Source organism: Mustela putorius, unplaced genomic scaffold, assembly GCF_011764305.1.
Source record: "Mustela putorius furo isolate JIRA1106 unplaced genomic scaffold, ASM1176430v1.1 tig00003937_pilon_pilon_pilon, whole genome shotgun sequence".
NCBI lineage: Eukaryota > Metazoa > Chordata > Mammalia > Carnivora > Mustelidae > Mustela > Mustela putorius.
Genome location: NW_025422082.1, coordinates 4,921,330 through 4,945,389, shown reverse-complemented (window position 1 = coordinate 4,945,389; position 24,060 = coordinate 4,921,330). Strand labels below are relative to the sequence as shown.

The window sequence follows — 24,060 nt, the reverse complement described above, 5'->3', positions numbered from 1 at the left end:
GCTGTGTGCCCGTGTAAGGGTGTAGCCCTGCCAGCACACAGCTATGGCAGAACTAGACAGTCCAAAGAGCATCTGTTAAAGTGTAGTGTAAAAGGAAGTCATAAGTTTTGAGTATGCCCTTTGCTTTTGTGATGGTTGATGATACGTGTCAACTTGCTGCACTGGGAGGTGCCCAGATTGAGCATTATTTCTGGTGTGTCTGTATGGGTATTTCTGGATGAGCCCAATATTTGAGTCTGTGGCTCACTAAGGCAGATCACCCTCCTCCATGTGGGTGCATGACATCCAATCTGTTGAGGCACTGAGGAAAACAAAGGGCAGAAAAAAGAGGAAGTCACTCCTTTTATTTCCTGCATGCCAGCTTGAGCTGGGGCATTCCATCTTATTCTCTCCTGCCCTTGGACTAAATTACACTGCCAGCTCTTCTGGTTTTCTAGCTTGCAGATGGCAGATTCCAGGACTTCTCAGCATTCATAGTCAGGTGAGCTAATTGCTTATCATAAGAAATTCTTCATAATAAATCTCAAAATCTCTATAAATATGTATATGCATATATGATATATAATAAAATACATATATACATATCCATGGTTAAATACATAAATATTGCACATGCATGTTCTCTCTCTCTCTCTCTCTATATATATATATATATATATTCTGTTTGAAAAACTCTGAGAAGATTCTGAGAACTCTATAAGGTTTAATTACAAATTTATACAGGTTGATTTTGAGTAATGGTTGTGTTTCATAACCAGCTCATCATATTCCTGAAAATCTAACAATTGACACTCACATGCCCACTGTCTATAATTTTTGCAGCTCAGGCAGGTTTTCTCTAAGAAACCTTTACCTGAGCATGAAGTAGGGGAGGGGAATATGCCCAAAGAAACTTTTTGTCTTGGAGGAATTAGCTGAAAGTCTATATCCGACCAGTGGACAGTGAAAATATGACAGTTAATGCCTGTGGGCTGTAGCACGAGTGACACTGGACATGCAGCTTCAGCTTCAACTTCAGCCCTGGTAGTGCCAAACCCAGCAATTATAGTGAGGCAGTGAAGGGGGAGACGGGCCACACCCATAAGCAGGGTTTTCTGGAAGACTGTTCTTTTCAGAGCCCAATCTTTAGAAGTATGTCTCAGTTCCTGTTCTCCCAGTATAAGCACTGACGGGATTTTGAGTCATTTTTTTAAAGTAATTGTTGAAAAGTATTTAAAGAAAGAAACCTCAGGAAAAATCCTCATCTTCTTATGTGACTGGCCTCAGGAAATTTCATGTTGGGCATTAAAAGATGATGGGACCTTCTTTTTTCATCTCCCTATTGTGATGCCTGATTATCTGTGGCAATACGGTTAGAGGACCACGGGGAAAATAGTCAAATTATCATGTGCGACTTTAACACCTAAGGAAAACCTAAAATGAAACCCCAAAATATTCATTTTTGAAAATGACCACACACAAGAGGCTCAAAAAGCTGTAGTTTTACTCATTGACATTATGGGGTACATTAAGTCAACAGATAAATGAAGCATGCCTCAATGTTAAGCTAAATTGTGAGCATGAAGACTTCTCAAAATTAACACTATGTGATGGTGAGAAGACTATACATGACAAAATGAAAAACGTTTATGTTTAATTAATCTCGACATGCTACAGACAACTACCACACTTCCAAGAGCAAGGTGAGTGGAATACTGAGGCTCAGTCCATGACACATGAATTCTGCTCTACCTTCTTCCATCAAAGGCTTTGCTTATCAAGGGGTCTTATTTTGTCATGGGCTATACTAGTAAAATGAAGGTGGGGTAAAAACAGAAGCCACTTGCAATTTTACAGTTCTGACTTGAGCTTGCATAATGTGAGGGGTTTTGGTCAAGGGTTAATTTCTTTTGTTCTCCAAAGAGCAGAGCTAGGCAACAATCTTCACCATCCTTAAAAATACATTAAGGATCAGGCTTTAGAAAACTGCAATTTCACTGAGTATGTTTACCTGTTGGCTGGACTGATAAAAATGTAAGAAGTGTAATGCATCCAAGTGAAAACCAAAATATGTCTAAGTACAAGATTCCTGGTATGCTTAGATTTCTTGATTCTTGTCCTAGTGGATTTTTTGATTCATTGTCTGATTAAAAGAAAAAAAATGGAAGCCATGGTTATTATAAATTATAAAATATTATGTAACATTGATAACATTTATAAAATTTAAATAATACTAAGAAACCTACTGAGGGACAACAGCACTAACTCCATTTTATAGATGAGAACACGAATTAAATAACTTGGGTTAAAGTCCCAGAGTGAGTTTCGGGCAGAACTAAGAAAAGAACCAAAGTTTCCTGAGTCCAAGACCAATCTCCTTTCCATGAACCTAAATTGCCAATCTTGCCCAGTAATGGAACATGCCCACCTATTATTCCAAGCCCCTGAGAGGTTGAATGGATATCTTTTGAGATGCTAAGTTTTTGTCTCTCTGACCAAGTAAGAAAATGGGCATAATTCCCAGAACTCCCTGCAGAGTGGACCACACGTGGGGTTCAACAGGCTCTATCAAGTGGGGCTTGCTGAAGGAATGAGCGCTGCTCTGGTCTTAGGACCTGGCTGGTTCTTTCTTAAGGAAGTGATAGTTGAGGAATTAGTCCCTTTATAATATCTCTGCAGGTTCAATTCCAAAAAAGATTCAGGAAAGGGGGTGGGGAGTAATAACACTTCCCATATATTTTATCCTGAGATTTTCCCCATTCATGATTTTTTGTTGTTCAGAGACTAATTTCACTGAAACAGATACTATATTCAGTCAGAGCACTTGAGTTCCCTAGCCCAACTGATGTAAGATTCTATAAAATACAAAAGCAATATGTGGATTACTGCTTATTGTAACACTTTAAAAGAAGTAAAACCGCCAAATCATACAGTATACGTTCTTAAATGTTATTGTTTTTCTGACTACCTTGTAAATCACAATTATCAATTCTTAATCAAGAGTAAAATGTGCTCATCAACAGAGGGTTTTTTATTTTTATTTTTATTTACTTATTTATTTTTTTGAGGGTTTTTTTTTTAAAGGAACTTTTCTTTCTTTCATCTCAGTTTATAATAAACTCATCACAACCTAAGAGAAATATACAGTTTTCAGCATAGATTTAAGCAGTCTTAATCTCACATCTCACAGATGACCATGTAGCTACTTTTCTCATTAGTATATTAGTATACACACAACCCTGAGTTGTTTGTGTTTAGTATGGTGGCTATTTTTTTCCTTTCTAAAATTGAATTATTTTAAAAATGTGAAGTAAAAAATATTTAAAAATAAATTAAAAATTTCAAAAAATCAATAAATAAAAATATCAAGTGAATAGTGTTTTAGGGTATTGCAGAACTCGGTAGCATATCATTCTCCAACCTGAAATAAAAGTGAGAAAATATTTGAGAACAAAAAAGAGAAAAAGAAGGTATTACGTGATATCGTTCAGAGGGTCTCCTTTACAATCAGCCTCAGGTTTTAATGTACATGTCACAGCCTCACAGCAAGGATTGGAACATTCCTGTAAAACACACACACAATGGGAAAGGGGTCAGGATTTTTTCTATAGACAAGGTGCATACAATTTTAGTACAAGATGACAAAGAAATTTTACTTTTTCAACTAAATTACACCACTACATAGATTCCAGAGGAAATGACCGAGGAAGCTTAATATTAGAAAACAATGTTAAGTGCAATGAAAACTACCTCTTAAAAGGACAAAAATAGAATTACCCAAGAATGACCACAAATAAATTTGGCCTAGATGATACTACATGTACATTAATTTAAAACTTCAAGGGAGAATATTTCTATACCATTCAAACTATTTGAAGGTAGGGAAAAAAATTTAAAATTCTTAATTCATTTTGCTAAGCCTGTATAATTCTGATACTGAGAGCTGGTAATGACACACACACACACACACACACACATCTGCACACATATGCATACACACACGCACACATATGCACATACACACATGCATCTACACATACATATACATACACAATTTTCATTTTTAATACAGATGCAAAAGCTTGAATAAAATATTAACAAAACAACAGTTTATTAATATAATAAGTCTCCATTACAACTATACAGGGTTTTTTTTCCACCAAAAATACAAGGGTATCTCCACAGAACAGAATAAACTAATATCATCCATCACATTAAGATACTGAGGGTAGAAAACAACTAATATTATTGTGATAGATGGCAAAGATTAGAAAATAAAAATAATCTATAAAGAAAGAAGATGTCTGATAAATAGAAAAATATATCTAATAAAATAAACAGTAAGACATGGATTATTTATAGTTTATATTTTTATGAAAACTCTGACAAATGTTATGAGAGAAAGAAAAGGTATGAAAGTAAAATAATAATTGGAAAGCATAAATCACATTTTCATCCTTCATATGTAATAAAATATTTGACATCAGGAAAAAATAGAGAATCTACTCTAAAAACAATGGATGAGTCACTAAGATTGCCTTTTAAGATGATAGTAAAATAACATCAAAACAGTAATACAGCAGAACCTAATACAAAAAGTAAACATTATGCATACTAATAGCAAAAAGAAAAATAGAAAATACTTCAGAATAAGCTTCATGATATGCAATAACTACATGAAGAACTTTATATTTAACTTTCCTGAGAAACTCAAAAGGCAACTAGTTTTTAAAACAATCAAATTTTGGGGGCGCCTGGGTGGCTCAGTCAGTTAAGCATCTGCCTTTGGCTCGGGTCATGATCCTGGGTCCTGGGATCCAGCCCCACATCAGACTCCCTGCTCAATAGGGAGTCTGCTTCTCCCTCTTCCCCTTACTCCACTTGTGTTCTCTCTCTATCTCTGTTGCTCTCTCTCTCTCTCTTTTTCTTTCTCTCTCTCTCTCAAATAGATAAATAAAATCTTTTTAAAAATAGAAAAGATAAAACAATAAAACAAAATCATATTGTGAAAATCCTGGTGGCCCTCAGAGCAAAATATGAATTTAATATACTTCAGTCAGAATCTCAATTGTATTTGTGAGCAAACTGATAAAAAAAAAATACCAAGAGCTACATGGGAGAATGAAAACTGAGGAATGATGATGCAAATTCCACCTCAAAAAATGAACACCCTTGGGCGCCTGGGTGGCTCAGTGGGTTAAGCCTCTACCTTCGGCTCAGGTCATGATCTCAGGGTCCTGGGATCAAGTCCCGCATCGGGCTCTCTGCTCAGCAGGGAGCCTGCTTCCTCCTCTCTCTCTCTCTCTCTCCTCTCTCTCGTGACAGAGAGAAATCACAAGTAGGCACAGAGAGAGTCAAATAAATAAAATAAATATTTTTATTTTTTAAAATAAAATCTCTGTCAAATAAATAAAATCTTTAAAAAGAAAAAAAATGAACACACTTGCCGCTGCAGATATTAAAATGCATTGCATGGTTAAAGTCACTAAAATAGTGTGTGATGCTCACGTGATAATATCTAGGTCGATCGGTAGAACGGTGGTTTTTAAGATCTGGAAAAAGACTTAAATGGATATATAAAAATAGTAAATAGCATATGAGATCATGGAACCTTGGATTATTCACTAAAAGATACTATATACAGTTTATATACCACTTTTTAGGTACAAAAACTTCTATTTAAAATTCAGCTGTTCATAAGCCTGAACTCTAGTTTTATTCAACTCCATAAGAAGAAAATCAGCACAAAATGGAAGCAATATGGGGGCTGGCTGATGTACTTAGCGAATTTTAGACCCTACCCTTAACATAGACAGGGTTCTATTCTGTCTCTTTGTCAGTGTGCACTGTCTACAGGCCCTGGGCCTGATGAAATCAGAAGTACCCCGGAGTGTGAACCATAGTTGTCTTCCACCCAAGAAGCCATATGGGAATGCAAGCAAGTAGGAATGAGATAATCTTATATCTAAATTATTATAAAGTACCAAATCATTTCCATTATTTCTTATTTCATTATACATAAAAGAATCTTTGCAATACTCTTTACAAACGATTGGTATACCATGAAATCTTCTAATGTAGTTCAACAGCTTAAAATGTCTGAATAAGTAGCTGAAGCATAAAGAGATTATATGCCCTCCCCCTTGTCGTGGAGCCTCTTAAAGTAATGAATTAATCTTGGGTTGTGACAGGCTTCGTTCATTATTGGCTTTGGATCTTTGGAACTAGTTACTTAACTTTTGTGAATCTCACTTCTCTAAATTGGGATAATAACAAAACCCATTATGAAGGTTTGTGAGTAATAAAGGAGATATGGTGTACATAAAAATTCATTTTGCAGATGGACATAAAAAATCTCTTCAAATAGTAGCTCATTTTTTCAGTCTTAAAAGTAAGAGAAAATTGCTGGGAACTCAGAATGTTCTCTTAGAAACTAGTGTGGGATTGTTGACAAATATTTGTCAGAGACATTTTTTACAGTACATTCATACCTTGCAAGGATCAGATTTTTATAAAGATTAATTATTATTAATTATTAATTATAAAGATTATCTTAGATGTTTTATATTAATAGCCTATTTTCCATAGGTTTATGTGATTTTTCTTTCTCTCCTTCTCTGTTTCATTTATAGCTTAGTTTATACACTGGCTTGGTGAGGGAAGGCCAGCTCTCTCTATGGAGAGAACTTGCTTCTAAATCTGTAATTGTTTTTCCTCAACAAATGATCAGCTGTGACTTTAGGTGATTTAAGAATTTCTGACCAATATGTCTAGGAAGGACCATAAATGATATGTTACAGTTAACGATTTACTTCTTTCCATTGAACTTTAGACAATCACATCATAAGTGTATCCTGGCTTTTGAAATGCCTTTCAAAATATGTCTAAAATAAGTATTAAAAACACAAGTGTGGGGCACCTGGGTGGTTCAATCTGTTAAGCTTCCAACTCTTGGTTTCAGCTTAGGTCATGATCTCAGGGTTGTGAGATAGAGCCCCACATAGGGCTCTGTGATCAGTATGGGGTCTGCTTAGGATTCTCTCCCCCACCCACTTCCTCCACTCTGTGTCTCCTCTAGTTTGCACTCTAAATAAATAAATAAGTGAAGAAACAAATAACAAATAAAATCTTTTTTTAAAAAAATGAAGAAAACCACAAGTCTAAGCCTATTTTTTTTTTTATTGCTATGATGCTATGTTTGTCTTTAAAAAGAATTTCCAAAAACCATTCCTTGAAGAAGGAAAAGGAAAAGAAAACACCGTAATTCCCATGCGGCTGTAACTCTTTAATAAACTTTTAAACTGTGGATATTTTCATACCTTAGGAGAACCACAATCACAGTCTTCTCCTGCTTCCAGAAGTTTGTTCCCGCACACTGAGTTTGTTATCACATTTTTAGGAGTTGGTGCTTGCAGGAGGCACTTTGGTTTTTGTGATAAAATGTATTTCTCAAAATGTGAACGGCAGGATACACTGAAATCCTTTGGGAATTTTGAACTGTAAACAGAAGAAAAATCATGATATCTAATGATAGATTAACATGAGAATCTGACTTGGCTAACTATATCACCTGGTTCAGTGGAAATCCCAAATTCATTTTACATTTAGGACTGTACTATGTTATAAGTGGAGCACGAAGGTGCATAAATACTACACTAGTTGGAAAATCGTTTCCCTGGATACTGAGCTTGTAGAACTGGAAGAATTTAAATTCCTGTGTGGATTCAGTACCATCCTACATGGCAGGAACGATGAATGAGTCTTACCATTTGGGATCACCATCAAGGGCTGAGAGTTAAGAGATAATAATTATAAATTAGTGAAAGGAAATAATTGCAGACTTAGGATGTATTTCTTCCTATTCATGAGCACTTTAAGAGCAAAGTATTCTTTTTATTTTTCTGTCCCAAGTCCTTGCAAAGTGACTGGCATAAGAAGTGAATTAATATTAACATAAAAATGGATTGAGTGATTAGTGATGGAGATAAATAAGAAAGTTGTCATCATCTTAATTAGATACATATTTTTAGAAAACATATTATTATTTAATAGGAGTTTGTACCTCTTAATCTCCTTCATCTGTTCTGCCCATCCTCCTACTCCACTGTCAACCACCAGTTAGTTCCCTGTATTTTGAGCATATTTCTGTTTTTATCTGTTTGTTAGCTTGTTCATTTGTTTGTTCATTAGTTTTATCTTTTAGATTGCCTTTATAAGTAAATATTTCTTTTTCTGTTTGATTTATTTCACTTAGCATAATACCTTCTAGGGCACTATTTCATTCTTCTTTATGGCTGAGTAATATGTGTGTGTGTGTGATAATCTCTAACTTGGCTTATTTGGAAATCTTAAACAATGAGCCCTGATGAGCTGATAAAACCTGTGCATCAAGAGGCTCTAGGGTGAATTAATGGGATTCACAGCCCTTGTTTAAAAAAAATACCCATTCACTATATAGACTGCATCTGAATTCTTTAAGTTTTAAGACATTTATATTTTTTCTCAAGGATGACAAGATCTCACCTCAGATATCCATTCATCACACAACTCCCTGAGGGACACTTGGTATAATATGGAACATCAGGCATACCAAGGACATGACCCAACTCATGTGACATGACTCCTACAAGAGCCACATTATTCTTTTTGCTAGCCTGGAAAAAAAAAAGGAACATTTATTACTTATGTTCATTTATTTCCTAGTTTAATAAATTAGTTCGACAGGTGAAAAATAATGTCATTTAGCTCCTGGCATTGGCTATTGTAAAATGTCGAATTAACATTTGAAATGGCTGGCTCCTGTGAATTCAACCATTGAGTCAGTGCTCAATAAATATTTTCTGAGCTAATGAGGAGTTCTTGGTAAACGATGAGTAAATTAAGGTAATTACATTCTTTGTAGGAAGTACCATACTACATATTCAAAGGCCTCCAAAACCTATTGTCATAATTCTTGACATTGGTAGTACTTGGTTGTATGACGCCAAAATGCTCCTTCTCTGACCTCTTTAACCTCTCTCACTGTTGATACTGCAGATCATTAATATGAAGTTGGCTCAGGCCACAGAGGGCATCTGGGTTCCCTTTCTGTTCCAATATTCCTGTTCTTATTCCCTAATACCAAATAAAGAATGAAGACTACTGGGAGGGCCAATATAAGGAGAGATTCTGTTTCATAATCCAAGGTATCTTCAGTGCAACTATTTACCAGTAGGTTCATTTCTACTTTTATTTACTGACTCAGCAAATGTTTTTTGTGATAACTCTGTACAAGGCATCATTCTGGTCTTCATAGAGGACACAGGACCACAGAGAGTCTTATTATGAGTTTACAAACCTCAATGACAGCAACAGAAGCTGAGGAACACAAGGAATTCGAGGCTGCCATTCCTACACGTCCATTTCTGAAGCCAATTCCACTGCATGAAAATTAGAGGTATACTGTCACAATCTGAGTCTTTGGAACCATTAGATTTTGTCAGTTATGTTTTAGATTTCCCATGTTGCTCCACCCTTTTTATATTCACTAGGCTCCAAGAAAAGCTTCTGCTATTCCACAGCATTCTATGATCACAGATGATCACCACAACCAGAAATCCATTTTAGTAAACATGACATGGGTCTTCACATTCTTATAGGTGAATTCCTAATGGTAGAACTTCAAGCTTTCTGACAATCGATTGGGGAGATACAATTGAGCAGAAATCTCTGGCAAGAACACTTTGGGATAACTCTTCTCTCTTGCCTACATACACCCGACCCTGGCCAGCATATGCTCACCTGAGTAACTGTGCATGGTCGTGTCTCTTCATTTTCCCCAGGTTAGAACGATGCCAATTCAGAAAGTTGTTAAAGGTATCACCAATGTTGGGTACTATCTTGATCTTATCACCATCTGACCAGATTTCCATACCTACCAATGCCACTTGAACATCTATGGTATTATAAATCTGTCGGAAGAGCATTTTTCTTCATGAAAATGTTTGAGGTTTCTTTATTGTCTTAGATCTTTTGTTGACATAAGTAATGGATAGGTGTTTCATGTTTTGAAAATAGAAATCCTAGAAGTAACATGTGATTTTCCCTTGACATTGAACCTGGCCTGATAAATTTACCAAAATTGCTGACATTAATCCCTTGTGACCCACCCAGCTCCTTACTTGGTGAAACCATAGGGAATCCCCAAGCTTCAACGTAGAAATACAAGTTTATGGGACAAATATCTTACCACATTGAGTAGGTTCATCACATCAAACACAAAGCTTCTTATCAGAGTTAGATTCCCCTTATGCATGTTATACTGTAAAATACAAAATACAAACATAATTTCTAAAAAGTTGACACAGTACAGGATTTAACATTTTTAAGAAAAATTACATATTTCAACATAAATAAATGTTTATTCATTCATGTCTGACTTATATAACACTGTTTCAACAAATTCTTTTTAAAGGTAAGAATTTTTTGGTAAGAAAAGAAGTAGGCATTCTTAGATATTTCAGTGTTTTCCATTTCTAAGTTAAAGAAGTCAAATTAATAATTTTAATATTTCTAACCAATTCAATATTATTAAAATTTGATTTTAAAGCAGTATTTGCTAATTTAGGATCACAGATTATAGTATTTTTATAGATACAAATATAATTTGTAAAATATATATAGTTTTGCATCTACTTTGTAATAGAGTGAGAATTTTGAAAATATTTTTTATATTTTATATAACCCATTTTTTATCACTAGAGTTGATTTCTTATAGCTATCTGGTATTAAGAATACTTCCAATATCTGAATATATTGGCAGTAGATGGACATTAAAGGGTCAGTGAATGAATAAGACCAGCAAGGCATATAGAAAAGACATGACAGACAGTCAGGTGATCAGAGTCTGCATTTTCAACTAGGAGAGCTTATTTCCTTTGTCCATTTGATAAGAAAACTTAAAAGTCAACTTAACCACCCAAGAAGCATGTATATTTCATACTCACAAAGGCATTATCCAGCACCAACAAGAGATCAATGTATTTCTCAGCCTGAAGATAGTTTTTTTCCTTTTCAAAGAGTAAAATGACATCATTAATAATCATTTTTATCTTAAAAATTTGAAAAAATTCCAATGAGATTTTTTTTTTTCCAGAGGGAAATTAAGTTGAAGAATAAATAAATGAATAAATAAATAAATAAATAAATAAATAAATAAACCATAGTCTTGCCTATATGAGTAACTGTTGAACACAATGGTATACCATATTTCATTGCAGAGATAATCAGAAGAAATGATGACATGGGAAATTTATACTTACTTCTGGGCTATTGAGTGACCTGGAGGTTCGAATATGGCCTTGTTTCCTGCCAACACTTCTTACACCACAAGTATAATTAGCCAGGTCTGGCTCCTCCTGGTTATACGTGAGGACAGCATGTTCTTCTTGGTCTGTACTTTTCAGAGGCTTTATCATGTATCTTTGGTCATGGTGTGTAAAATATCCCCTGTGATATACAGAGACTCATATTTCAAGATTATCTGCCACACAGAGTCACAATACTGACCAGAACAAAGCATACCTCTCCTTAAATCCTAAACTCAAGCATGCAGTTTTCATTCATAGGTCTTCCAGCTAACTTTTGTTGATTTAAGTTATAATCAGTACTTGTCAATAGTAAAATAAAGTTTATATTATTTACTAGAAAATTCTGAACAAGAATCGTTAAGATGAAGCTATCCCAAAGAATTTAGAATTTATATCATAAGTTCAGTAATATTTGTCCATAGTTTATTTATATGCTTAGGAAACATTTCTTGGCAGGTCCTAGGAATATCGTGGAGGACAGAGTAAAGAAGCATTTAGATGCTGAGAACCCCATAGGAGAGAAAGAATCATTAGCAAATCAGCCAGAGAAACAGGTTGGAACTAGTAGTTGCTTAAAGAATTCTTCTTTTTAAAAATGAAAGCTTGCCATTTTCAACGATGTAGATGGAACTAGAGGCTGTTATTCTAAGCGAAATAAGTCAATCAGAGAAAGACGATAATCATATGATCTCACTGATAGGAAGAACTTGAGAAAAAGGACAAAGTGTCATAGGGGAAGGAAGGGAAAAATGACATGAGATGAAACCACAGAGGGAGACAAACCATAAGAGACTTAATCTCAGGAAACAAACTGAGGGTTGTTGGAGGCAAAAGAGGTGGAGAGTTGGGGTGGCTGTTTGATGGACATTGGGGAGGGTATGTTTTATGGTGAGTGTGTGAATTGTGTAAGACTGACGAATCACAGACCTGTACCCCTGAAGCAAAAATAAGTTCAGAAATACAAAGTGAATTCATATGATGGAGGATTACAAATACAGGATAGATAGTCATTAAAAATTATATCTGTGAATACATTTCATGATCTAAGAATAAGCTCATGATATACTGTGGCATGAACTATCTAGAAGAACTATATATATTTTATTTCATATTGCAACCATGTAAAAGATATATATCTATATGCATAAAGACTGCAAATATGACAAAGTGTTAGTAATAGTAGTTGCTCCTAAGCACAATTTTGTGGTGGTTATTTTCTTATTTGCACTTCTTCTTACTTTCCAAATTTTCCCTAATTGGCAAGAATTATTTTTGTGAATAGAAATATCACATACATGCATGTGTCTGTGAACACATACACTGTTAAAAATTATGTTAAACACAATTATAAAATGCTTGCAAGTGTTATACTGTAATCTTCAGTTAGACAGCATTTTATCTATGCAGAAGATTTTACCAAGGTAATAAGAAGATATGATGTCCAGGAAGACTCAGTTCTGTGTAAAGAACGGTACTCAATGTTTACCATTTCTGCAGGTGACTCACCTCAACCCATTACAAGTATTGATGCTGGCAACAGAACGCTTTTCATTTAGTATGTGTCCTTTATAGAAGCAATGTTCCTAAAGATGGAAAAAATAAATATGTTTTTTAACTACAAGAATAAACATATCATGGCTGTGGTGAAAGCTGTTATTTTGCGTATGTAGGAAGATTCTTCAAATAGTGGTAACAGCCAGACCAGTTCCCAGAAACGAAAATAGTAAGAACTTTAGAAATTTTACAACTTCTTCTACTATTGACCCTGGAAATTCCAACTTTGGTAGTTGAATTGACTTTCTGGCACTGTTGCACGAAAGAAAAGTCCAAGGAGTATGAACTTAAGAGGGCTCCTGGTAAAAGTAGAGTTCCTAAGACATTGTACATCACATATCAATTATATGAGGTAACCATTTTTCTAGATTCCAGGATTCTCAAGGAGTCACACTACCACTCCTAAGCCCTTCATGGGGCTCGTCCAACTTGTCGTTTTAATTGGTATGTTAGTGCAATCCTTTCACCAGCATCAAAACCATAGAAACTTTGTTCACAACTAGAGATTTGGACATGGTTGGTGCTTTATATAAACGAAGTAGGGGGTCACTTATGTATACTTATGTATGATCCAATAAATTTATTCAAGCTATTGAATAAACTCTTGTTCAAAATAAACTGACTTGTTTTAGGGTCTGAAATTCTATCTATGTTTTTCTTGATTTGGAAAAAACCTCGTCATCGTAAAGATTTTCTTGTAGAGGGCTTGGAAAAAGTACCAAATTAAGATATCATAAACCATTCACACAAGAGCACGAGTTAATTTAAATGTTAGCAAAATCAAGAAATCCATGAAATGAGAAGTTTTAGTGGGAAGGGAACAAAGAGCCATTCTGTGACAGAAGTTTTGTCTTTTTATAGAGATATATATGTTTGGGAGTGCCTAAGGAGAGGGACTCTGAGAAATTCACTTAGCTTGGTAACACTCCATGATTATCTTTTTGTATTCTCTTCCTGTTCTTACCTTGGCATTGATTTTCTATGTCTGACATCTAGGCCTTGACATATCTATGGCATGGTGGTTTAATGAGATAGAAAATTATATTAATTAAGTGATTAATATTCCATTTCTGACCTCAGGATATATGCATATATTATTCAAAAATAGTAAATAGCTATATGATGTTTCAAGAAGCTACTGGGCAGAATATTTCTAACTTTTGACAAGGTCATTTAGAGGGAAATGAACTTGTGGTTGCTTCTACAAATGCAATACTTGGAAGCCTCCTCCTATCTTTACCTTAAAAAAAAAGATGACTATGATTTCTTTTTCATCTTCTCATCTGTTGTTTCATTGGTCAGAGACAAGCACTTTCTTTCCAAGTCCTTTAATTTCTTTTTTAATTGTCCTCACAACTATGCATCTTGCAACATAAGTCCAGATCCCAGAAAGAATCCTAGAAAGCATTCAGAACCTACCATGTTCTGAGGGTCTGTAGTAATTTCCTCTCCTCTGGGTGAGTAATATGTTTCAGTGTAGTCTGGCCTTAGGATGTGTCTGCAAAATTTCAGAAAATTGCAAGGTACACTTAGGGTGGTAATAAGGGATAATGTTCCTGAGACAGTGAGAAACAACAGACATTCTGACTCATTGACCCTTTTCCAACACTGAAACTCTGTTGCTGAAGCAAATCAAAGCATTAATTATGCCCATAAGATTCAAGGGAATAAATGCCCCTAGATACTTTTCAGCTGCAAATTCTCTATTCTCAAAAGGGATTCTTTGCATCAAAACCCCAGCCTCCAGAGGGACCCTGAAGGGTGCTGGGTTACAAACATGCATCAAAGACCATTGTATCAGAGAGATGTAGAATTTGGTGAAGTCACATCCCCAGGCTCTATGCCCTGAATGACCCTTACAAATGTTCTTAGAAAAATAGTGGGAAGCTATGTCAAAAATTTGAGTTCAGGGGCGCCTGGGTGGCTCAGTGGGTTAAAGCCTCTGCCTTCAGCTCAGGTCATGGTCCCAGGGTCTTGGGATCGAGCCCCACATCGGGCTCTCTGCTCAGTGGGGAGCCTGCTTCCCCTCTCTCTCTGCCTGCCTCTCTGCCTACTTGTGATCTCTGTCTGTCAAATAAATAAATAAAAATTAAAAAAAAAAATTTGAGTTCATATGGGTAGAAAAGATTTTCAATTAATTAGAAGTATTAAGGAAGAAAAATTATCTGTGTTGCTCTTTGTTTATATTTTGCATGTAATTTCCTTAGAAAGCAACAACCGTCTTAGCTAACATTAACGCAATCTAATTAACATCTAAAACTCAACGTTTCATGGCTTCTATCTCAAATCACACTAAATAGAGTCTCAAGAATGTTTATTTTTCCATATTTTGTTAATATAATCTAGCGATTAGACTTTCAGGAAATACAACTTACTTGCTTTTTTGCAGGTGAAGAACAACTTCTTCTCCATTTAATGTTATCTGATACTGAAGTTCAGGTTCATATCTTTCCTAAAAATATTTAATAATATACTGATATCAATTTGTATTTCTGAGTCTATCTGAAATAATTATAATGTAATGATATTGTCATATATAGAAGAATAATTACAAGTGCCTATAGTTTAAAACAGTTCTCATATATAGTTAAAATATGTAAAATAAAGCACAAATCATACATTAAGATGGATTTCCAAAAAATACAATAATGCAGCAAAAATACTCACAGATTAAACTAACTTTACTGTGTAAGATAGGGGCTTATTACTTGCCTAACTATACAATATACTGTCCTGTGTTTCCTAAAGGATCACTAGTGATATAATAATAAGGCACTTATTTTTATTACTTTAAAACCAAACAAAATATACTAAAGAAAATAAACTAAGAACTACTAAGAACTAAGGTAAAAATTATAAATATTGGTAACAATGTAACAGAGAGTTAATATCTTTAATAAATTTTATAAATCTTGCTAATTAATGATATAATATTGAACTCTCTGTTATAGACAAAATGCCCAAGGAAAAGAAAATTCTGTGGGACAGGAAGTGAGGGTATGGTTTGGTGAACTTAGCAAGAAACATTTCTTTCTAGAAACATTCTAGAAATGCTTCCTTTCCTATGCTCTCCCCTTAGCCTCCAAACTTGGAGAAATGTCTAAGCAGCTTTATTCTTTCTGATCAATTGAAACAGTTAACTCTCTTCCTACTGTTTAAATGTGTTTCTGAGAATCCTGTATTCTTTCCTAGACAAAGAGGAGCTATGGATATGGCCTTCAAAATTAAACTGTTAGGCATTACCTTTATTAGTAAAAAGGCACTTTATTGGCTCTATAGTTGTGAAATCCCACTATCATTCACATTACTTACCTCTTTGCCATTCTCTGTTTGGTTGTTCTGTATTTCCCTTTTGTGTAAAATGTGTAGTTTTTTAGGATGAACTACTTCATAGAGCTCTAATTCAGATGTTTGATTTATGGCTATTGCTAGAGAAAAGAGATAATATTAATATAACACATTTAAAGGTCTTGGGTTTTGTTTTGGTTTGGGTTGGTTGGTTGGCTTTGTTGAAATGGCATGAAAGACTGAATTCTCTTCCAGAAATTAAGTATTAAGAAAAGCAAGGTCCTGGGTCGCCTGGGTGGCTCAGTGGGTTAAGGCCTCTGCCTTCGCTCATTTCATGATCCCAGGGTCTTGGGACCAGGCCCCACATAGGCTCTCTCTGCTCAGCAGGGAGCCTACTTCCCACTCTCTCTCTGCCTGCCTCTCTGCCTGCTTGTGATCTCTGTCTGTCAAATAAATAAATAAAATCTTGAAAAGAAAAGAAAAGAAAAGAAAAGCAAGTTTCTCCTTCTCCCTTTTCCTATCAGCTATGATAACAAAGAAATTTTATTTTGCTCTATTTACTTATTCTGGAAAGACAGGGAGATGATGAAATAATTCTTCAGATGATTTCTCAGTACATGGGAGATTATAGAAGCCAGGAGTCTGCCCTGTAGTCCATTTCCCTCTTCCACTGTAGTCCTCTTCAAAATTGTAGATTTTTCTCTCAGTGTTCTCAGAGATCTGTTTTTCCTTTCTATGTCTTTTTCTCTTTGTGGTGTAACCCCTGACTACCCCTTCCAAAAATAAAATTTGTCATAAGCAGGTAATACCTCATTATTAGGGAAGACTCTACTAACCACTATTTTATTTCTAAGTATAACAATAAACCATTATATTCTTTCTTTCATTAGCCTTTGCCTCAAGACTTCAGATTTCATATGAACAAAGTTTTGTTATCCACTGCTGGAGCAATTTCAAAGTATCAAATAGCAAGTAGGAAAATTAGATAGCAAGTAGGCTAAATGTCCTTCTTGATATACTTGGTATGATAATTACATAGAGAATTTTGTATTTTACTTGTGTATAGTAGGAAAAGAACTGATATCAGAGCCAAAAGATATGGTCTCAAGTCCTACCTAAATGACCTTATAGAAGTTATTTTGCTTTCCTATCAGTTTACTTACCTAAAATGGAGGTTACTATAAAAATTGAATAACATAAAATATGTAAAATTATGTAGCACCAGTCTAGGAAGATGGCAGATGCAGCTTATCTACTTTTTCTTTTAATTGTTCAATCATAAGGTCAGTTTTATTTTTAAATGCTCCCATTTTCAAAGATAAATGTCTGTGTTTAGAGCCAATTTCCCACTGAAAGACAGGGTGACTTTGGGAACATCAAACAGTTTAATACTTGGCTGACGTGGAGAACCTGAAGGAAAATTATCAACCAGACTTTCCCTCCTCCTCAGCCCCCAGAGTTCTGCTATGATATTATCCCAAAAAGGATTCGTTACACAGGAGAACAGGAAATTTATAAATATATTACTGTAAGTTTTTCTTTAATCAGTGGAGAATATGAATCCAATTAATGGAAAGAGTTGCTGGGGTTGAGATTAGAATAAATTTTAGGAGATTTTAGTCTTTAACTCTTCGGTTGGTCAATTAAGTTTTAATTTTGCTTTATACTATATTTATGTCTAATTTAATGCTAATTTTAGTTAAACGTCTCCCTTGTCATCCATCCTGGCACAGTTTTCAGTCAAATTGTGTCTTGATAGATGATTTTCTCCTTATGGAGTAGAAAATAATCAATGTTATTCAAGATAACATTGGAGATGGCAAGAAAATTCTCGATTTCTGGTCTGGAAGTTAATCCTCTTGTGTTATTTGGTGTGTGTGTTTTAGAAAATACAATTATAGATCTAGTAGCATTATTGAATGAGAAGTAAAATTTCAGGTATATCCTAACTAAATTATTATACCAATCACAACACCTTGACCATGAGCATGGAGTTTATGTAAATTGAGTAAATATACCCAAATGCAAACTGTAGTGATCCTTCGGTAATATAAGAATGCTACTTTCTCAATGTTACTTTAAAAATGCATTAAATGGGGCGCCTGGGTGGCTCAGTGGGTTAAGCCACTGCCTTCGGCTCAGGTCATGATCTCAGGGTCCTGGGATCGAGTCCCGCATCGGGCTCTCTGCTCAGCAGGGAGCCTGCTTCCTCCTCTCTCTCTCTCTGCCTGCCTCTATGCCTACTTGTGATCTCTCTCTGTCAAATAAATAAATAAAATCTTTAAAAAAAATAAAAATAAAAATGCATTAAATAATTTGACTTTTGTATAAAATGTCGGTATTTTAGTGCTTACCTTGAGTTTGAATGATGAGCCAGAGGACAGAAAGTAGTGCCAAAGACATGTTGCCTGCTGCAGATAGCTGAGAAGTCCCACACAGCATGAAACTGGTCTCTCTAGAAGTCCAGTTTTATCTTCCCCCAGTTCTCTTTACAAACTGGAAGGGGAAAAAAAAAAAAAAACACATCACCACCACCAAAAAAAAAAAAAACAACCAAGAAAAACATCAAGCATTCTTTGTGAAATTAGGGAATGTTTCTTAATGATGTTGGGAAATTGCAGTGTCAAGATCATGAGAATGTTCCTTATTTAAGAGAGGTGTTTATATCTGCGGTTACAGATTGTTAAAGAATTTATATCTGGACAGCTGCTTGGACCTGGTGTTCCTATAGTAGTGGGAAAACATCAACTGAGACTGAGATCCCTGTGTACATATTTGCCTACTCACCAAACTGAACCACCACAACTGCCATTCGGTAATCTTATAAAAATTGATCTATAAATTTAAAAATATATATATATTAGTAGTCCATATATATTTTGAGAAATTGGCACAAAGAACACAGACTCTACAAAACAACTATTAGGTAAAGTCTTAAAAACTCTCTCTGACCTTTAATCTCTCTGACCTTTAATCTCTTTATCTGTAAAAACTGGTAATAACAACACCTACCTCAAGCTTTTTATAAAGTTTGTACAAGATAATACACACACATGCATGACACATACACATGTAAGACTATAGAAGAAATGTGTAATGTAAATTCTCTTGGCAGTATGAGCTTCAACCAAATTATCCTGTATATGAAGTACATTTGATGCACACTACTGCAAAAAAATCACAGTATTTTTCTGATTACAAAAATAATGCATTTTCACAATCATAAATATCAAGAGGATATTGAAGAAAAAAAGTTAATTACCCAACAGCTCATTAGCAGGAAAGAACTTCCTTTAACATTATGACATTTTTATATCTTTCTATTTACTAATAAAAGAAATAAAAGAAAATTAAAATTTATAAACTTTAGTTCTTATTGTATAAAGGGTTTTGAGAACCTATTTTTTTTTTTTGCACAGCATGAAGCATTTTTGTGTTTTATGCATGTCTCAGTATGTGTATATTTCTTCAATTGCCACTTCTAATTACCTCTTATGGATAAATTACTAGGTGCTAGAAATGGTATTACTTAGTTTAAAACGGTAAATTGATGTGAGATTCTTCATATACATTTACACAATACTTCTCTGAGAGTTATCACCAAATTACATTTCACTTTATAGTTCTCTCAATCTAGAAATCTATGCTCTTTAACTGCTGAGGCTACTTTTCCCAATATATTTGGGGACTTACTGGGACATAATTGTACATTTTATAGTTACTTCTCTATGTCTAGCCTGTTTTCTGACCTCCTAGATTCTTTTAAATCATTTAAGTTTTCTTTGTAATTTTATATTTATTTTGCTGATCCAGAAAGTCAACATTCTATAGGGGCTGCCATTAAAATTTAACAGAATATAATATTAATAAACATCTCTAGTATCAAATAATAAAGGCTTTGGCACAGTTTAACTCTTACCATAACCCACTCCTTGCCACTTTACATGTTGTTGTCAGATATTTTTTTCTATCATGATTCTCATGACCAAGTTAGTCATTATCATTAGTTGTGTATTTTATACAGATGAGGCTAATTGAAATCACTACATATATACCACCTTCCTTGCTCACAGGTTCTTTTAACATCAGTTCTTTTTAAAAAAACAGAAATTCCTTGTGAATTTTTAAAAAACTAGAAATTCCTAGTGAAGCATATAGTTGACTCTTGAACAATGTGGTGATTAGGGTGCTGACCCTCTGTGCAGTTGAAAATCTGGGTAAAACTTTTGAATTTAGTCTACTGTTGACCAGAAACCTACCAATAGCATAGTCAATTAACACTTATTATACATATAAATATGATATACATATACACATGATATTTTGTATATCAGATGTAGTATGTACTGTATACTTAAAGTAAGACAAAGAAAAGAAAGTGTTAAGAAAATCATAAGGAAGAGAAAATAGATCTACAGTATTATACTATGTTTTTCTCAAAAAAAAAAAATCTAGTTATAAGTGGAATTTATACCTGTGCAATTTAAACCTGTGTCATTCTGGGTTAACTGTGTTCTTTGATAAACACTTCATTAAAATTTTCTTAGATAAGCACTTTTATGTTTTTTCTTTAATTTTTGCTGATAGTATTTTACCTTATTCTTTAGTGGTAGTTTAGCTAGAAATAGTTTCAGAATTATAAGTTATATCTTTCAGTATTCCGGAGCTGTTTTATTACATTTCGGCAACTATTGTTGCAGTTGAAAATTCTACTTTCACTCTATTAAGAGGAATTTCATTTTGCTTATTAATTATCCAACAGTATTGCAAGGTAAGTTATCTTAACTTTGAGTTTATACTAAGTTAATACTACATTTCTGGGCATTCCAAGATAACCCTGATACTATCCTTACTATTGAGGTATTCCTGCAACAAGATCTAATTAAGGTAAATCTATAAACAGATAAAATTTATATAAATGCTACACATGGCAATTGAAGTTTGTACATTGTGTTGGAGTAGATTTTAGAAGCCCATCATTTGGTGAGTAGAGAGAACTAGATAATATTAGATGAAATAAAATAGGAAGGAGGAGTTAAGATGGTGGAGTAAGGGGACCCAAAGCCAGATAACTATCAAAGAGAGAGAGAGGGAGGGAGAGAAAACACATGGAAGGAATTGCATAAGAGAAACTTTTACAAAACCATTGACTGGGAAAAGGGGAGGAGCCAATAACCACAAGTTTTTTGGTTTTGTTTTTAAATTTTATTGAATTATTTTAGAGTGAAGGAGAGCATGAATGGGGAAGGGCAGAGGGAGAGGGTGAGAATCCCATGTAGGCTCCCTACAGAACATGGAGACCAAGTCAGGGCTTGTTCCCATGATCCTGAGATCATGACCTGATTTGAAATCAAGAGTCAGATGCCTAACTGAAGGAGACACCCAGGCACCCCTAAATACTGTTTTATAAACAGAGCACAGAGTCTGAAGTTTTGGAGGTCTGCATAATGGCTAGGGTTGTGCCTGGCTGAATCAGTGGTACCCCAGTGGGGAAGGAGAGTGGAGACCCAGGAGTGGGCAGTGTGGTCTGAGGATCCCCTGGGTCACAGGGAAGCTCCTTGGAGTATATTTGGGAGTGGTGGCACAGGCTCTCCATGGGCAAAAGAACCAGTAGCACCAGCATGCTTCCCTATGCCCTGACATAGGAACAAAGACACCACCTGAGGGCAGCAGACTTTCATGTTAGCTTTTAGCTGCACTTTATCATAAATTCTGAATTGCTTCATGGTTGTACAACTGATTTCCGAGACAAGAAGCCACTGGTAACAGTACAATAAGACCCTTCCCCCAAATGATCAACATAGGTCCAGACCATGTAGGTCTCTAATATTTGGAGTTTTGAAACCTAGCCACTTGTGCCTGAAATAAAACAAATAGTATGCCGCCTGGCAGGTAGACAGCTCAGAAACAGGCAAGATGAAGGCAGGAATGTGGCAGAAGCCCGGGACACAAGAGAGCTAATTGTTTGCTCTTCTGAGAGGGCTTCCTGAAGAGCAGTGGGAACGAGGTCCCTGCTCTAGGGATGAGAAAGTGGGGCAATGCCATTCTCTACACCCATCAGCACTGATTGACTTAGGGAGCAAAACAGCATCACACAGTGGAGGTCAGATCTGTGCTCTCCCCACCCCATGCCCTGCAGGTGCATCCTCATTAGGGCAAATTCATCTGAGAATCAGAGCAGCAGGTCCCTTCCCCAGGAGGCTAGCACAAATTCCTTACACACACTGTCTACTGATCATAGAGTGCCACAGAGCTTCAACTCTAGGGGAAATAGGATCTAGGTCCCCCTTCTCTTCTTTTAATCTAACTTCTTTTAATGAATAGACCAACACACACCTAGAATCTAGCATACTTTTTGAAAGAATTTCTTTTTAGTATTTTAAAATTTATTATTTCCTCCCCCTCCACCCTGTGTCTATCTTCTTTTAACAAGCAAGCCAAAACACACCTAGGATCTAGCTTCTTTTTTGTTTGTTTGTTTTTGCCTAGTTTTGTTTTGGACCTCTTCATAACATAGTCATTACTCTCAGGAGCAGGAATAAAACAGACTTTCCTAACAATTCCACACACCCAAAAACAGTGACCCAGACAAGGTGATAAGATGGGGGAATTCTCCCAAAAGAAAGAATAGGAAGAAGTCTTGGCCAGGAATTTAATCACTACAAATACAAGTAAGATGTTCAAACCAGAATTTTAAAAAATAATTATAATTGTACTAGCTTTGCTTGAGAAAAGCATAGAAGACACTAGAGAATCCCTTAATGCAGCGATAAAAGAACAAAAAACTAGTCACGCTGAAATTAAAAATGCTATAACCAAGATGCAAAACCAAATGGATGCAAAGACAATGAGGAAGGATGAAGCAAAGGAACAAATCAGTGGTATAGAAGACAAAATTATGGAAAATAATGAAGCTGAAAAAACGAGGTCAAGAAAGGTATTGGATCACGAAATGTAGACTTGGGGAAATCAGCAACTCAATAAAGCATAATAACATTTGTAAGAAAGGAATCCCAGAAGAAGATAAAGGAGCAGAAGGATTATTTGAGCAAATTATACTGGAAAACTTCCCTTATCTGGGGGAGGGTACAGATATTGAAAAGAATGTTTATTCTACTACTATAAGATGAAATCTTCTGAATATATCTGTTAAGTCCATCTAGTCTAGTGTGTCATTCAAAACCATTGTTTCTTTGTTGATTTTCTGCTTAGATGATCTGAGCATTGCTGTAAGTGGTGTTAAAGTCCCCTACTATTGTAAAGTCCCCTATTATTGTATTAGTATCAATGTGCTTTTTATGCTTGTTATTAATTGATTTATATATTTAGGTGTTCCCAAGTTTGGGGCATAAATATATAGAAGCAATGAAAATGAAAACACAACAGTCCAAAATCTTTGGGCTACAGCAAATGTGGTCCTAAGAGAAAAGTATATTGCAATACAGGCCTACCTGAAGAAGCAAGAACAGTTTCAAATACACAACCTAACCTTACACCATAAGTACCTAGAAAAGTAATAGGAAATAAAGCCTAAAGCCTGCACAAGAAGAGAAATAATAAAGATTAGAGCAGAAATAAATCATATAGAAACAAACAAAAAAGAACCAATAGAACAGATCAACAAAACGAGGAGTTGGTTCTTTGAAAGAATTAAAAAAAATTGATAAACCCTTATCCAGACTTACCAAAAAGAAAAGAGAAAGGACCCAAATAAGTAAAATTACAAATGAAAGGGGAGCAATCACTACCTACACCACAGAAATACAATTATAAGAGAATATTACGAAAAATTACATCAACCAACTGGGCAATCTGGAAGAAATAGATAAATTCCTAAAAACATGCAAACTACCAAAACTGAAACAAGAAGAAATAGAAAATTGAACAGACC

General features: G+C 35.0%; 1 protein-coding gene across 1 annotated transcript; it reads right to left on the bottom strand.

The window, feature by feature from the left end:
- Positions 1 to 1,466: 1,466 nt before the first annotated feature.
- Positions 1,467 to 18,674, bottom strand: ADAMDEC1 (ADAM like decysin 1). The gene is made up of 14 exons (XM_045069511.1): positions 18,524 to 18,674; positions 16,194 to 16,309; positions 15,257 to 15,333; positions 14,301 to 14,379; positions 12,834 to 12,910; positions 11,280 to 11,466; positions 10,965 to 11,027; positions 10,208 to 10,279; positions 9,760 to 9,929; positions 9,317 to 9,398; positions 8,503 to 8,633; positions 7,299 to 7,476; positions 3,457 to 3,542; positions 1,467 to 2,122 (listed from the first exon to the last, which is right to left on the bottom strand). Exons 1-14 carry the CDS (start codon positions 18,609 to 18,611, stop codon positions 2,116 to 2,118), a joined length of 1,413 nt encoding a protein of 470 aa, XP_044925446.1. The 5' UTR covers positions 18,612 to 18,674; the 3' UTR covers positions 1,467 to 2,115.
- Positions 18,675 to 24,060: the final 5,386 nt, after the last annotated feature.